At 37.4% G+C, this 14,967-nt stretch overlaps 1 protein-coding gene across 1 annotated transcript; it reads right to left on the minus strand.

Annotated features, from left to right (window-relative positions):
• Positions 1-4,492: 4,492 nt before the first annotated feature.
• Positions 4,493-11,879, minus strand: LOC140156680 (uncharacterized). The gene is made up of 2 exons (XM_072179618.1): positions 11,717-11,879; positions 4,493-8,738 (listed from the first exon to the last, which is right to left on the minus strand). The coding sequence occupies exon 2, from the start codon at positions 8,570-8,572 to the stop codon at positions 4,547-4,549; it is 4,026 nt and encodes a 1,341-aa protein (XP_072035719.1). The 5' UTR covers positions 8,573-8,738; positions 11,717-11,879; the 3' UTR covers positions 4,493-4,546.
• Positions 11,880-14,967: the final 3,088 nt, after the last annotated feature.

Consider the following 14,967-nt stretch of genomic DNA (forward strand, 5'->3'; position numbering starts at 1 on the left):
TTATGTTCTTTCTATTACAAAACAAGTTTTTGCCACATTTTGCCAAGTGTTTAGTGTTCGACATATGGGGAATACCCAGCACACACAAACATGTTTATAAAATATTAACATGTAAAGCATGTTTTGGCTTTGGTGACAATGCTTAAATTGGGTTATAAGGGGGGAGGTCATAAAAACATTCAAAATGGTTTGTATGAAAAAAATATTACAACAATGTAGCATTGGGCAGTTTTCCAAATATTTTGTCAATACTTATATAAATATCATTAATAATGTTAGAATATTTTTTAGCAAGTTTTCACAATTGTTTTTGAATGTTATTATAACATTATACCTTTTTTAGAACCCAACATTTCAACTTTAAATAAAAATTCCTTTAAAAAAGGAATGGGGCGCCCAAATTATGTGAGCTTGGACGTGATATGGTGAATTCCATGGCATGGTGTTTAGATTTGGTCCCGGGGATTTGGTATCATAATGATTTTTCTAGGGAAGAGTAGAAGATGATCAAATGCAAGACAAATGTGTTTGATTGGGGAAGGTGTATCACAGGACCGTTTTGGATGAAATAAATTGAATTGGAATGAAGCTGTCGTGTCAATTTGCGATTATGTGGGGTGGGGAGTTCAATTTTGGGGCATATTGTAGTGATGATATTGCTTTGGATATTGAATATTGTTGAATTTCGTTATGCAGGGGGTATATGATGGATAGTATAGAAGAGGATCTACCCTATGTTGACCAAAAGAAAAGTTTTTATGAATGTATAACGTCTGTGATACATATACATCATAACGTCTGTGATACATATACATCATCTACTTGCTAATACACTGAAAAACTAATAGAGATGAAGGATAAAAGACAATTACAGAACATTCATTCTTCAAAAGTAGCTATATGGGTATACAATGTTTACAAGATAAGAACGTTAATGTTTTGTACATGAACGTAACATCTTTGATACATAGTTGTTAACACACTGAAAATCTGACTAGAGATTTACAATTTGATGATATCCAAAAGAATACTTACTAACTTAGCATTGAAGAATTAAAATAATTACAGAACTTTCATTTGTTAACATACACGTAGCAATGATTAACAATGTTGAAAACACAAACGTAACGTTTTGTTCATAAACATAACATCCTCGACACATCTAGGATCCGCATAATTTGTTGATTAATGTCATAAACAGTCACAAAAGATTTATGGTCTGATCATTTTATCATTTTAAGGGGACCCGATATTGCATTTGGAAGAACCAGGCTTTTCAATTACTATCAAAACTGCTGGGTACCAAACTTTTTGATACAGCTTGTATAGTAATTTGTTCTAATTTCCATGCAAAAGGAGCCAGTTGTTTCATCCTTAAAACAAATAGGCTACACCATAATTTCCAATTACCCCATGCAGATAGATAAGACCTTGGTAAGATAAGCGTGTTAATTGTTATGTCACTATCACTATCTTGATCTTGATAAGATGCCTGACTTTGAAACTTTGGGTACAAAAACTCATACTCTGCAAGTTAGGTCAAATTTTGCACTATGATTGTTTATTTGAGCTTATTGGACTATGCCATTCAGATTAGGCTATTGTAATCCAAAGTGTTGGTCACCGTCTATCGGGTTCTAAGAGGCGGTAAACTGGTTACAAAGGTCAAAGTGGTTACAAAGGTCAAAGGTCTCGATTTATTTGGTGTTTTTACAAATCCATTAATTTTGTCTTTTAAACAAAGAATATCGCACACCATTTTATCCTGTGCATAACAGAAAACAATAATAAAATAAAATCCAAGCATATTGTGGATTTATTTCTGAGCAAGGGCATAATTTTAGCAAAATAGCACAACAATTGCGGAGTAAATCTAGTAAGACTGAAATTAGAAGCTACTCACAAGTACATGCCAATATTGTGGGACGCCTCCGTAGAGGGCGCCCCAAAAAAACTACTACTAAATGTATACACTAGGATCCATAACATACTCATCTATCAGGGCACAGTTCTTTAATCCCAATACATTTACACATTCACTGAATGACCTTTAAATTGGGTACAAAAACTCATACTCTGTAACTTGAGGTCAAATTTTACACTATGGTTGTTTAATTGAGGTTATTGAACTATGCCATTGTGATGAGACCATTGTGGTCCATAGTGTTAAAATATGTAATGTTATTTTGGTTCACTTTTTGTGACACTTTTTGATAACCCCAACACTGACACATAATTCTCACATAACATAAAAATTTTGCAGTGGCAATTCCCAATGTGGCAAATTCCCCCATTGCACGGTTCCGCCATATGTGAGGAGAGCCTCGATCTGGCAGCATGCATGAATGGGAATTGAACCAATCATATAACATTGCATAAAATTAAGTAATACTTCCTTTCATGTCTATTGCCAGTTCGAGGCTCTCCCTGCATATGGCGGAACGGTGCAATAGGTGAATTATGGTCTCATACTGCTTGCTGCTGAGCAGTATGATCTTCATCATGCCGATCATATGATCGTCACCAAGCGGTACGCGGTATGCCATGCCACTGAGCATCATGACTCTGAAAGCCAATGTTGCCACTCTACGCTCATTGGCTAAAGATTGTATCCTGTTCTCATACTTCAGAGCCGCAACGCTGCTAAATTGACTTAAATTCAACAATAACAGATTTTTCAAATATAAATAATACATGAATAACTTCATATTTATGAACTACAGGTAATCAAAGTTAAAGCCATATTATAACATTTGCTGAGGAAGACGCCCTCACTGAATTTTTAAAATTTCTTTTTTTACACGATTAAATTGTACTTTATTAAAACAATATACCCTGCAAAAATCAAGACTCTAGGTGCTGTAGTTTTGTCAAAATCCGAGATTTTGAATAAAACGCCGAAGCGGCGCTTTATTATTACGATGGAATTATTAATTAACGCATACACGATGTTCATAACACACAGTACGCATGCACGGCGTGCGGGACGGTGATATACACAACAAAGGGTCGTACCACAACATGACTGAAGGAGTGGTACGTATTGGCTTACATGTGCGCTGGTAGTAAATTCAATTTTCTTTGCTTTGCCGTAGTTGTTCGGCTCAAAAATAAAAGGGATATATCTGACAGTAAAAGCTAATATTTTATGGCAAAGAAATGCTAATCTATTTTGTTTGAAAATGTTATAATATGGCTTTAAGGCCACCTACATCTGCCCTATAAATTGATATAGTTCCAAATTGACACCCTACCTTCAAATTCCAAAGGTAGGTTAAACAAATTATGATCTAAAGTAGCCATATTTTTTAAATATGTTCTTCAAATCTCACAATCTGAATCTGAAATTGAGAAACATTTATCACATTATGCATCTGAACTCTTTAATTCATACATGATCATTCAATGGTAGTACATAAGCAAAAGCACCAAGACAAGCATCAAATAAAATACATTCATATTGTAACATGATCTACAAGTTATTTGCAGCACCTTAAAAACTGATTTGAGTAGTATATATATGTCAAAGTACAATGTAACAATACCACGTGTCTCTTTGAGATTGGCAGTGATGCCAAAACGCATCTCTGTCTTGTGATGAATAATGATCAAGAGAGTAGACAAGAGTACCAAATACTACCATCTACAAACTGACAGAGACAGCACCACTTGTTGAGAAAGCCAGGACTAATCAACTGAAATTTGTAGCATATACTCCACTTGCCTAACGATGAGCCAGTAAAAGAGTATGCATTGCATGTCCCAACTCATGGCAAGAGGAAACCCGGACGGTAATGAATATTGTTTTGGAAATACATCCAGTGTCTTTGGGGGGGATATGGACAGCATGCTGATTGCTGAGCCAAGATGAACTATCAGCAACGGCTCAAGACCGATGTAGCTGGAGGAAACTTGTAGTCGCCTGCTCTGCAGCTGAAGGATGATGATGATGATGATGATAGATAATGATGCGATTCCAAGAACGGTGCATGAGTTTCAAGGCTTCTCAACCTAAAACATACTATGCCATAGTTGATTTTTGATAAATAAAAATATGTTATTAATCATGATGAACATATTCAGTTGATCTCATATTTATACTGATGTATATCACAATTAAAATATCCAATAAATGGTTATAAGTGACAGTAAAAGTAAAGTATACTATGTTATTGAATGCAACATATCTTGGCATAATTGTAATGAGATCTACCAGTTTATTGATCGCGAAAGCCCAAGTAAAATTACCAACTATGTACTTTGGATTTTGAGCAGGACTTTGTCTCTAACACACACTGTCAATCATACTCCCCATCTATTTGTTATCATCCAATTCTAACCACAAACACCAAGCCATTGATATTGAATGAGACAAGATCACAAGACTGTCGGGTCAAACACCCGTACCACTGTGTAACAGGCATGTACACACTTGCTAGCTGATGGTGTTCAGGGACAGCCCAAGCCTGTGTCAAGTCAACATGTACAGGTGACGGGTAAAGGCTACAGGCTTTCTAAAATTCACCTTGGGTCAAACCGTAACACACTAGTTACGCCACTGTGTAACAGGCATGTACACACTTGCTAGCTGATGGTGTTCAGGGACAGCCCACGCCTGTCTAAAGTCAACATGTACAGGTGGAGACTGATCAATTACATTATTAGCCATTGATATTGCATGGGACAGACTGTGATCGTCTTGTTCATGATCACGCCGTTGCTGAGAGGGTAATTCTATCAAGCCCTCCGGCCTATCAGGTGCGGATGCAGTCGGTGCGGATATATTCTTATGCTTCTTTGAACTTGATCCACTAGGGTTTTGTCCGACATTTTTATGCTGTAATACCTTCTTATCCCGGTTACCAAGCATTTGTTTGCATTTCGTTGCCCAGATGTGTTTAGAAAGTCTCCGTCGACTCGGAAATGTGTGATGGCAAGCTTTGCATTGGAATGGTCTGATTCCAAGATGGATATTGACGTGACTATCAAGAACTTTCTGTTGTGTAAATGACTTACCACAATACTGACAGAGATGATCTTTCTTTGGTTTTGCTGGTGGATTAATATGAACCCTCTTTTGATGTTTTGAGAGCACGTGCTGGCTAAGGAATCGCCTTGGACATTGATTACAATGAAATTTCCTCCCTTGACTGTGAACTTTTTCATGAAATGTCAGCGTGCATTTTCGGTCAAATACTTTACCGCAGTATTTGCACAAATGTTGGATTCGCATGTCTGTTAACGCCGATGGATCAGGCTTTTCATCAGAAACCCAATCAGCGTGAAACTTGTTCTTGTGCGTTAACAAACTTTTATCCGTCTGAAATGTCTTCCTGCAGATGTCGCAACGATAGCGCGGGATTTTCAGCCGATGCAACGTCGTTTCATGTCTTTGAACTTTACTCGGGCAATCGTAGGACTTGCCACAGAATTTACAATCAAAACTAGGAGCTAGGTTACCGCTAGTCAGATCTTCACGCTCCTTCAAGCCAGCTGTGAATGTCTTGCAATCAGCAGAATTATGACTTTCTTTCATATGATAGCGTAGTCTGTTTACTACATTGAACATTTGTTTGCACTCCATACATTCCCACACCAGCATTTGTGATGGTAAGATTTGCCACGATTCTTTTCCGAGATTCTTCTTGTGCCTGACCTCTTTAGGATGTAAATCTCTACAATGGTTACTTCGCATTGCACGATTCTTGAATACTTGATCACAATAGAAGCATTTATAGCTTGGATTCTCAGCATGTAAGGAACACAAGTGGTCTTTCAAAGTTGAAACACGAGCCGAAATATGGTCGCAATACTTGCAGATGTAGTCACAGTCGTCCGGCATTTTATATGTCCAATTGTTATCGTCAACTTTTTTCACTAATTCTTGAGCAACTCGCTTTGGCACACTTGGAATGCACCAACTGACTTTACTTTCAAATTCATCGCTGAAACTGACTTCAAATATGCTACACCTAGATACTCCGTGCTGTTCTAACGTATGAACTCGAACACGTGCTAAAGTTGGAAATGATTTGGCGCAGTACGTACATACCCAGACCATTTCCTTTGCCGGTTTTTGTTTCTCTTTCTGCGATGTTTCTAAAATTGGTGGTGCATCAGCATGGTACTGCCTCATGTGGTTTGATAACGAACCGCGTGCTTTAATTGGTATATCGCAATACAAGCATTTGTAGCGTTTTTCATCTGTGTGCACATAAAGATGATCTCTTACAGAGCTTACCGTCGTGTATATTTTTTGGCAGTACCTACATCTAAATCCCACCTTTCTTTTGTACATTTTGGTTAGGCATGCTTCACTTTCTTCATCAATCAAATCAATAGATGACCCTGCATTCCGGTCACACTCTGTTTTCTCATTCTCGTCAACCTCATCTGTAGCTTTCAGCGACACATCAATAGTGTCATTTGAATCGCCTGACTCATCTCCGCAAACTTTATCCCTATCGTTACTATGGTAACCTTGGTTCTCATTGTTAGTTACTAATTCAGAATCCATTACCTCTGATCTCCATTTCAATGGTAAAAGTTTCATATCTCGTTTCAGCTGCGTTCTAAACTTGGCCTCAAAAACATCGCAATCCTCTCGTTTATGCTCCACCTTAACATGCGATTTGAGTTGATAAAGTTTCTCAGATGTCGAATCACAAACATCACATAGCCAAACAACTTCTTGAGATGGTCGTTGTCGCTGACTAAATTCAGCATCATCAAACGGCATTCCCTGGTGCTCATTTTTCACGTGATGATGCACCGCTCCACGGTTCATGAGATACAATTCGCAGTGAGGACATTTGAATCGTTTTTCACCCGAGTGTAAATACAGGTGATCTCTTAGTGTGCTAACACGGCCAAAGGTTTTCTTACAATAAGAACACCTATATCTGATGCCAGTACCCTTGTATTTTTTCTTGGCAATATGAGCTGATTTGCTATTACTCTTCTTGTGATGCATGGTCGACTTTGGAGGTCTAACTCTTTTTTCGAAAGCAACACTTATGTAGTCTTCATCATCGTCATCATTACCATCATCATCATCATCTTGACAACCATCATCGTCATTTTCATCTACTTCTGTACTATTTCCTAGTTGTACACCATAATCAGCATCATACCCTCTAGTACTCACACCCTCCTCACTACTCTCTTTTTGGCATAATGTCATCAATTTCTCAAGCAAATCAAGAGTTTTACCACAAGACAATGACAAATTTCCTAGTTCCATTGAAAGGATGCCAAAGTTTGCCGTCAACTGCTCACCAACTGCATGAACATGTGCTCTCGTCATATGCTTTCTGAGCTCCCTAGCACTCAGAAATTGCCTTTGATTGGTGCATAAATTACACCTCCACAAAATGGGATTTTCTTTAATTTCCTCTTGCTCTACTTTGATCTTTTGTTGCAAGACTTTTGGCTGCTTCTTTGGCATTCTCTTTGGAACTACTTCCTTTTCACCAGCTTCCCCACATGCACTGTCTAAACTTGCTTCAAATCGGTTACATATCAAATCAGGATGTTCCTGGGCTAGATGATCACGAAGACGTTTCAGTGTTTTAAATATCAAATCACATTCATCGCAATGCCAAACTGTTTCTTTAGATGGGTACTGCATCTCACTATCATATTTCAATTCTGTTTGGTCCTGATCGTGATCTACAATTATGTGAGTGTTTCTTTCTTTTCGATGCATAAATGTCTCCCCACAAAATTGACACTGATACCGCTTCTTGCCTGCATGGATGTACATATGGTCTTTCACACTGCCTGGGGTACTGTAAGTTTTCCTGCAATATCTACACACATAGCGTACATTGACAACACTTTTTGCCTTTCTTGATTTTTTGAGTTCAGATTTTGTTTTTTCTGGAGGCCTAAACAATAAAGTACTCCAGCTTGGTGTTTGTCTTCTGGATCTACGTTTGTTTGTTTTTTTATTATTATTTTCTTGTGTGTCACATGTCTCATCATCGTCTTGTTCATCTTCAATCTTACCGATATCAACAACATCTTTGTTTACTTCTTTCTCCGTTGAGTTATTTATCATGATTTGTCTCTCAACAATGTTGTCTTCTGCAACAACCTTTTCCTCAGAAGTTTCAAAATAAGTTTCTTTACCCTGATCCAGAGTCATATTCACTTGTTTTTCTTCAAGTGGGTCATGAGCCCGACTCAGATCATGAGCCCGATCATGAATTGCATCTGTTCCCGAAACATCTTCTCTTCCATGTTTTTCTAGCGTTAGATCACATGATTCATGACTCAAATCAAAAGCCAAATCACCTGTATCACCTGACAAGTCATGTGACTTTCCTGTATCAACTGACAAGTCATGTGATTGTTTACTTTCTTCTGTATCATTTTCTTCATCTTTTTGATTCTCCGCTACTGAATCATCTGCTGCGTCTTGCATCTCAACAGCAGTGCCATTGTTTTTATTACACTCCGCATCTCCTGTTGAAGCTTTTGATTTTTCATCCAAAGTTACATGTACAGAGCCCTCCTTGATAACCCCATGCTCTGGAGTATCCGATTCTTGAGTCTTACTTTGATCCATTTTCACCACTTGTGTTGAGGAATGCCAATTCAATTCATAACTTGATGATCAATTGTAGAGCCTTTCCAATATAGCTATCTAATTGTAAGGAGACACTTCAAGGTTCTGTTCTTCTTTTGATGGCTGTACTACATAATGCAGGAAACTCAAACAGCCCTACATGCACCTACAGAAAAAGAAAACAAAAATAACAATAATAACTAGACCCATCATGCTCATAAAACAAGTGATGAAACATTTGCATCAATCACTGAATTCAGGGGCGGATCCAGGATTTCGAGAGAGGGGGGCGCTCCTGAAAATGTGACCCAATATCAAGGGGTCCGCTTAACGGCCCCTAGTGGTGGGGTCCAGGGGCGAAGCCCTGGCAGGGGTTTGGGCATTTTAACACGCTTAGACGGGCCTATTTTGGGGTATTTTTCGTTACTATGTCTGGCCCATTTTTGTTTTAATAACACTGAAATCAAAACAAGCAACAAATTATTTATGGCGATGCGTGAGATTTTACTCATTTTCCAGCTTCTTGCGTGAGATTTACTACCTAGGCGTGAGATTATACTACCTTGGCGTGAGACCGTGAGAAAGTGACCCAATGCGTGAGACTCACGGCCAATGCGTGAGAGTTGACAGCCCTGAGCAAGATGGTGCAAAAGCAGTGTAAAAAATGAGTGAAACCTGACTTCGCCTAGGCGCCAAGCAATGGCTTGCTATTGGTTAAGAGTTTACAACACCGGTGAGGGCAGCCTAATCGAGCAATTCCACAGATATCTTATGCGCCGACGCTTTATAGGCCCTAATCTATGGGCAATTCGGGGTAGGCTGATTCTGGCAAATTATTTCTAGGTTGATTGAGAGTGCCATCCCGGCGTACGATACTCACTACAGATTTATTATAGGCCCGAAGATTTTCTTTCTTTCTTTCTTTTTACGTTGTTCCGTTTTCATTTTTCCTTTTCTTTTTTTTGATCTGCCAAAAGGGGGGTAGGGCACGGGCCGGCTGCGCCCTCCTCTAAATCCGCACATGACCAAATTGAATCTAGGCTGGGCCACGCTTGACTTTGTGTGCATACAGGCGTAACAGGCGGGAACTAACGCTTAAGAAATCTGCAAAACATTATGGTAATTGTAAAAGTAATATTTTACAGTATTAAGGCTGCAAGCCATACACATGTATGCTAGCTACGAGCTCATTACCGGTATGTCTAAATGTGGGCCAGTCTCCCGGGGGGGCCACTCAAATATGACAGTGTACGCATGCGTGACCAAATTTTTTTTGAACACCCCCTAAACAAGTTTTTCTCTGTGAGCAAAATGACCCCTAAGCAAGTTTTTTAGCTTTTCCCAAAAATTTGACCCCTAAACAAGTTTTTGTCTAATTTTGACCCCTAAACAAGTTTTTAGCTAATTTTGACCCCCGAAACAAGTTTTTGTCTAATTTTGACCCCTGGACAAGTTTGTGTATAAATTTGACCCATGCACTTTACAAGTTTTGATGGATTTTGACAACTTGAGAACAATTTTTGGACTAACATGTCATTGAACAAGTCTACCCTTCTTAGATATGACCCCAGCCCAGTGGGTATACTATACCACTTTAATACATAGGCCTAAATAATGAATTCAGAGTGTATGAGGCCTTCAGATTCGTAGCTTGTTACGTGAATCTGCTGGCTTCTCGTATAAAGTAGTTTCGTGAGAATATAAAATATCAATATAGGCCTACAGCGTTATTTATACAGAAACAACGTTTAAATTTGGCGAATTCGGCACCTAAAGTTGATTATCGTGTCCCGGTATCGTGTGCCCATTCCATGCTTTCTACCGCAAATTTTCAAAAGGTTTACATTTTTCAGTGGAGAAAACTCACAAATCTACTACAGTAGTAAAATAATGCATGAGGAATCTATAAAGTCCTGAAAATCTTTTTGAAATTTAGGATGATGTCGGCGAGTAGGCCAACACACGATATATTTTCGTCTGTCCACTGAACTATATACCCATCAAATTTTATATGACGTCATTTATGAATATGCATGTTTTTTATTCTAAACGGTATTTTACATAGAAGTACGAGGCCATGATTAACTCACATGTAACACGTCATGAAATATTTGCATAACATGGAGTATCAGTATACTGTAAACATTTCTATGAACGGGGAATTCCGGCGAGTGAATAAACTTTCCGGAATCGGAGTGTCAGCAGATTTGAAAAGCGGATTAAAATGGTACCCTAAATGCGTTACAAACAATTTTAAAACTACCCTTTTCGTGAAAATCAGCGTTTTTACCCCCTTAACGCGTCACACGCTGCTGTAACATGCTCAACCAAAAAAACACCCCCCTTTCACACGTTTTTTGGTCACGCATGCTTACATCATTATATTTGAGTGGCCCCCCCGGGGCCAGTCTTATTTCTAAAGTAAAGATTGGTTGTGCATTCATGAGATGCTAATTTCTATTGTGTTTCTGTTGTGACGTACACGCAGCTATTCAATTCTATCTCACTTCAAGTTCAATGGACATGGTGTGATTTATAGAATTGATGGCCTGAAGTCATGAACAGATCACGCATTTATATTGTCCGTCAATGGTTTTCTACCTATGACGCCCCAGCTGAAATACAGCAAGAAAATGTTAGATAAAGTTTTATTCAGATTTTTTGACAGCTTAACCATCACGTATCGTCGTATGTATATACGTGCGCGACGTCAAGCATGTGCATTGGACCTTGTGCAAATAATACGCGCTGGACGGCTAGCAGGCCTACTACGCTTAATTTGTAAACATGGTAAAAGGAAATCTGAATAAACCTTTTATTACTACTGTTATTCAGATTTCCTTTTCAAATTAAGCGTAATGGCTAATGCTACCCGTCCAGCGCATATTATTTTGCACAAGGTCCAATGCACACGCTTGATGTCGCGCATGTATACGCAATGGTTAACGCTGTCACCTTGGAAAACATTATAGTAAATGCAAACCTGTATTTTAGATATCTCGAGCTATTAAATAAGCTTAAAGCTTGAGTGTCATGATGTTTTGTCAAAATACTCCTACACATAGTCCCCTGAGCTGTGCATGCTCATCATGCTGTGAAGACAACAGAAGCTGTAATATTGGTACCAAATCTTTGATAACTTACCGACTGATATAATGTAGAAAACATGTCTTAATTTAGCCTGCAGACCTAACTTTTCATCTCCAGCTTGAAATTGTCAGCGTACATAGATTTTCTGTTTTTCCATTTCTGGTTTTCTGGCAATCAGTGCAGTGCAAAGGCATCGACTTCCGATTTTGTGGAAGAGACTGTTAAATGACCAGTTTTATTTGTGAAAAATATACGTAAAATACTGCACTAAAATAACGTCAAATTTTCATAATGAATATGTTGCTCATATATCCAAATCAAATATTATTTTATTCCAAATTTATTTTAGGGTGCTAAAATAATTAACTTATTTCAATCGCAGAAGTTGTTCGTTTGGTTTGGGAAAATTTCAAAAACTTTCAAGAAACACTGAGAAGTAAATTGACCACCTAAGTTAGTGAATATTTAATATGCCGAAAAAAGTACGCTGATTTTACAAAAACAACCATTACAACTGTATAAACCTCGATATACATGATATATTTGAAAAATGCTGCAATTCACCGTCTTCTTCAAATGTTTAGACTAAAGTGAACGTGAATACAGAGATGTAACGTGTATTTAGATCGTAAGTACTGGCTCAGTGTATTTGTAAAAATCGCAGTAAGCTTAAAATTATAAAATAAGGACAGGCATAATAATAAACATTTCAAATTAATTCTATTAACATGAATTGTTGTTTATTGTAAGAGAGAACTTCTCAGAAACAATTTGACACCAAAACCAATCTTCTACTGTATTGCTACATTAAGTGTAGTCTGGACGTTCGCCTTTTGTATCTCTTTCCTTGTTGGAAAGGTATAACGTTGTGGAGATAGGAACATGTACGACCATCCGGGACCTACTCTGCCATGTTTGGCTGAGTAACGGTAGATGAACACGGTCTTTTGTGCCTATGTAAATTATCCTCTGACAGGTATTGTGTTGAGAAATGACCCCACGACTTTCACGTGCTTAGAATTGTACCATTGACATTTGGGCTATTTCATTATAAATGACAACATTGAGTCCCAAAAGGGGTCAAAATTCAAACTCATTTATTTCATGCAAATTCATTATCATTTCAAAGTTCAGATGGTGTGTCAATAATTCTCAAAATATTAGAGCGTCAAACCCTCAGGAACCATTAAAAAATTAAATTGAATTTTTTGCTGTGTAAAACATAGCTGCCGTCTGGAGGGGACATTTTTTTAAACAATTTAATACACAACTTTGAAAGATTATATGTAACCAACATTGGGTTCATACTTATTCATATTTAGTCTGTAATAATTATTGTATGTTCCTTTACACTTCAGTGTCTTAAATATGCCAGTTTCAATATAAAACAATTAGTAAATTGATACTAATCCAGATAAATGGTGCAAAATTACTACATATTTTTAAGGATAAACTTTATCATCACATGAAAAATTCATGAAATAGTCATTTTGTCCTGCCCAATAGCTACACTGATGCATAAGTGAGTATTCTGCGTCAATCTGTTGTACTAGTCATGGAAAACCTAAAATAAAAGACCCCTCCTGTGTCATTTGTTCTGGATAGGACACATTTTTTAACACATAATAAAGCATACTTTAACTTTAGAAATAGCTGCATCAATATTATTGCATAAAAGATCCCCAGCATTTAAAATCCACTACAAACAGGGTTAATATTCTGGTTAAATTAGGAATATTGCAATTTTTAGCTAACCGAAGTTCAATGCAGAATAATATCATATGTGTTCTCAACAACTGAACAATAATTTGAACACTAAAGTGGTTTGTAAGCATAATTTGCAATAAAATGCAAAAATTTCTTGTAGGTTTGGCTCTTTGAAATTTTTATTTTTTAGTTTGTTTACCAATTCATGGAAATGACATAATTGTGCTGGAGAGGACATTTGTTAAATTGCAAACAGAATCGTGGATACAAAAAAAAAAAATGCAACAAATACCAAATCATGTGCCACCTTGGTAGAAGGAAGACCACTCTTCCTCTACAAATTTCACATTCTATGATATAACCCTTCTTATTTCAACAATTAGTAATTAACTTCAGTTCTGAGAGGACAAATTTTTACGCGGAACTGTGGTATCAAGAACAAGTGGTCTACTGTATGTAAAATAAATGAATTCCTCAATCAGTGCCCTGTCCCATCAATTGGTAATATAACACAGATTATACAGGTAGGGTAAGGGTTTATATTTCCTCTTTAATGTTAACAAAAATGGAGGCATGAATTGGAGAGGACACTCATTTTTTTATTTAACATAAAATGCCAATTTTGCAAGAATCTCTGAATTTTAACATTTTGCACCAATTTTCACCATTCAACTTGCATGATGTTCCACACATATCATATTTTCATTGCAACAAGCACATTGCCATAGAATGTACCTAATTTTTCAAAGAATTAATTCAGAATACATGGGCAAAATGAAATGGGACTCCAAAATTGGGTTAAAATGTACCTTTTGGCAATTTTTTATACAAAAAATAGACAGAATTCTGTAAAAATGCTCATGTAGCTTGTAGTTTGTGGCATACTTAGAATTAAGTTAATAACACTGCATTATCACCCTAATTATATCAACCAGATATGATAAAAGCCATTTTTGTGAACGTGTCATTTATAATGAAATAGCCCATTTATCAAATTTTGACGTTCGGACAACGATCGGATCTTTCTATATATATGCAGATCATATTCGTTAGCCTGATATCTGGCCTTTAAACTTACCAATATTCTTCAGAAACTTGCTCATACATCTTTACGGCATGAAATAGACGACATTTGTGTGATATTGGCAATGTCAAAGGTTACGATAATCTGGACTATTCTACTTTACGGGGAGTCCGAAAATGAACTTTGGCAGGGGCTGAAATGCATTTTTTACTAGCGCAATCTCTGTTTGTAACTAAAGCATTTGGAGTTCCAAGACAATCCAGCGTGTATTTTTTATTCCAACGGACGGCCGGCCGGTCGGTCATGCATGAGTTATTCTCGTTTTATACAGGTGTTTTACGTTTCATGTTAATTTACTATTCCTAATCCACTACTCCGTTATTTATTCACCCTAAAGTAAAATGGACATGAAGAGCCCGGGATGAGGCGAGGACCTCACGAGGTCGATGCCTACCCATAATACTAAGCGTATGATGGGCTATGTATCGTATCCCACAAGCTACCACATAAAATCTCATGTAATCATGGTAATAGACTGCAAAGCATTCTTGGTAGGGAAGATTGTTGCAAACAG

Source organism: Amphiura filiformis, chromosome 7 (genome assembly GCF_039555335.1).
Source record: "Amphiura filiformis chromosome 7, Afil_fr2py, whole genome shotgun sequence".
In the NCBI taxonomy this organism is placed as follows: Eukaryota; Metazoa; Echinodermata; class Ophiuroidea; order Amphilepidida; family Amphiuridae; genus Amphiura; species Amphiura filiformis.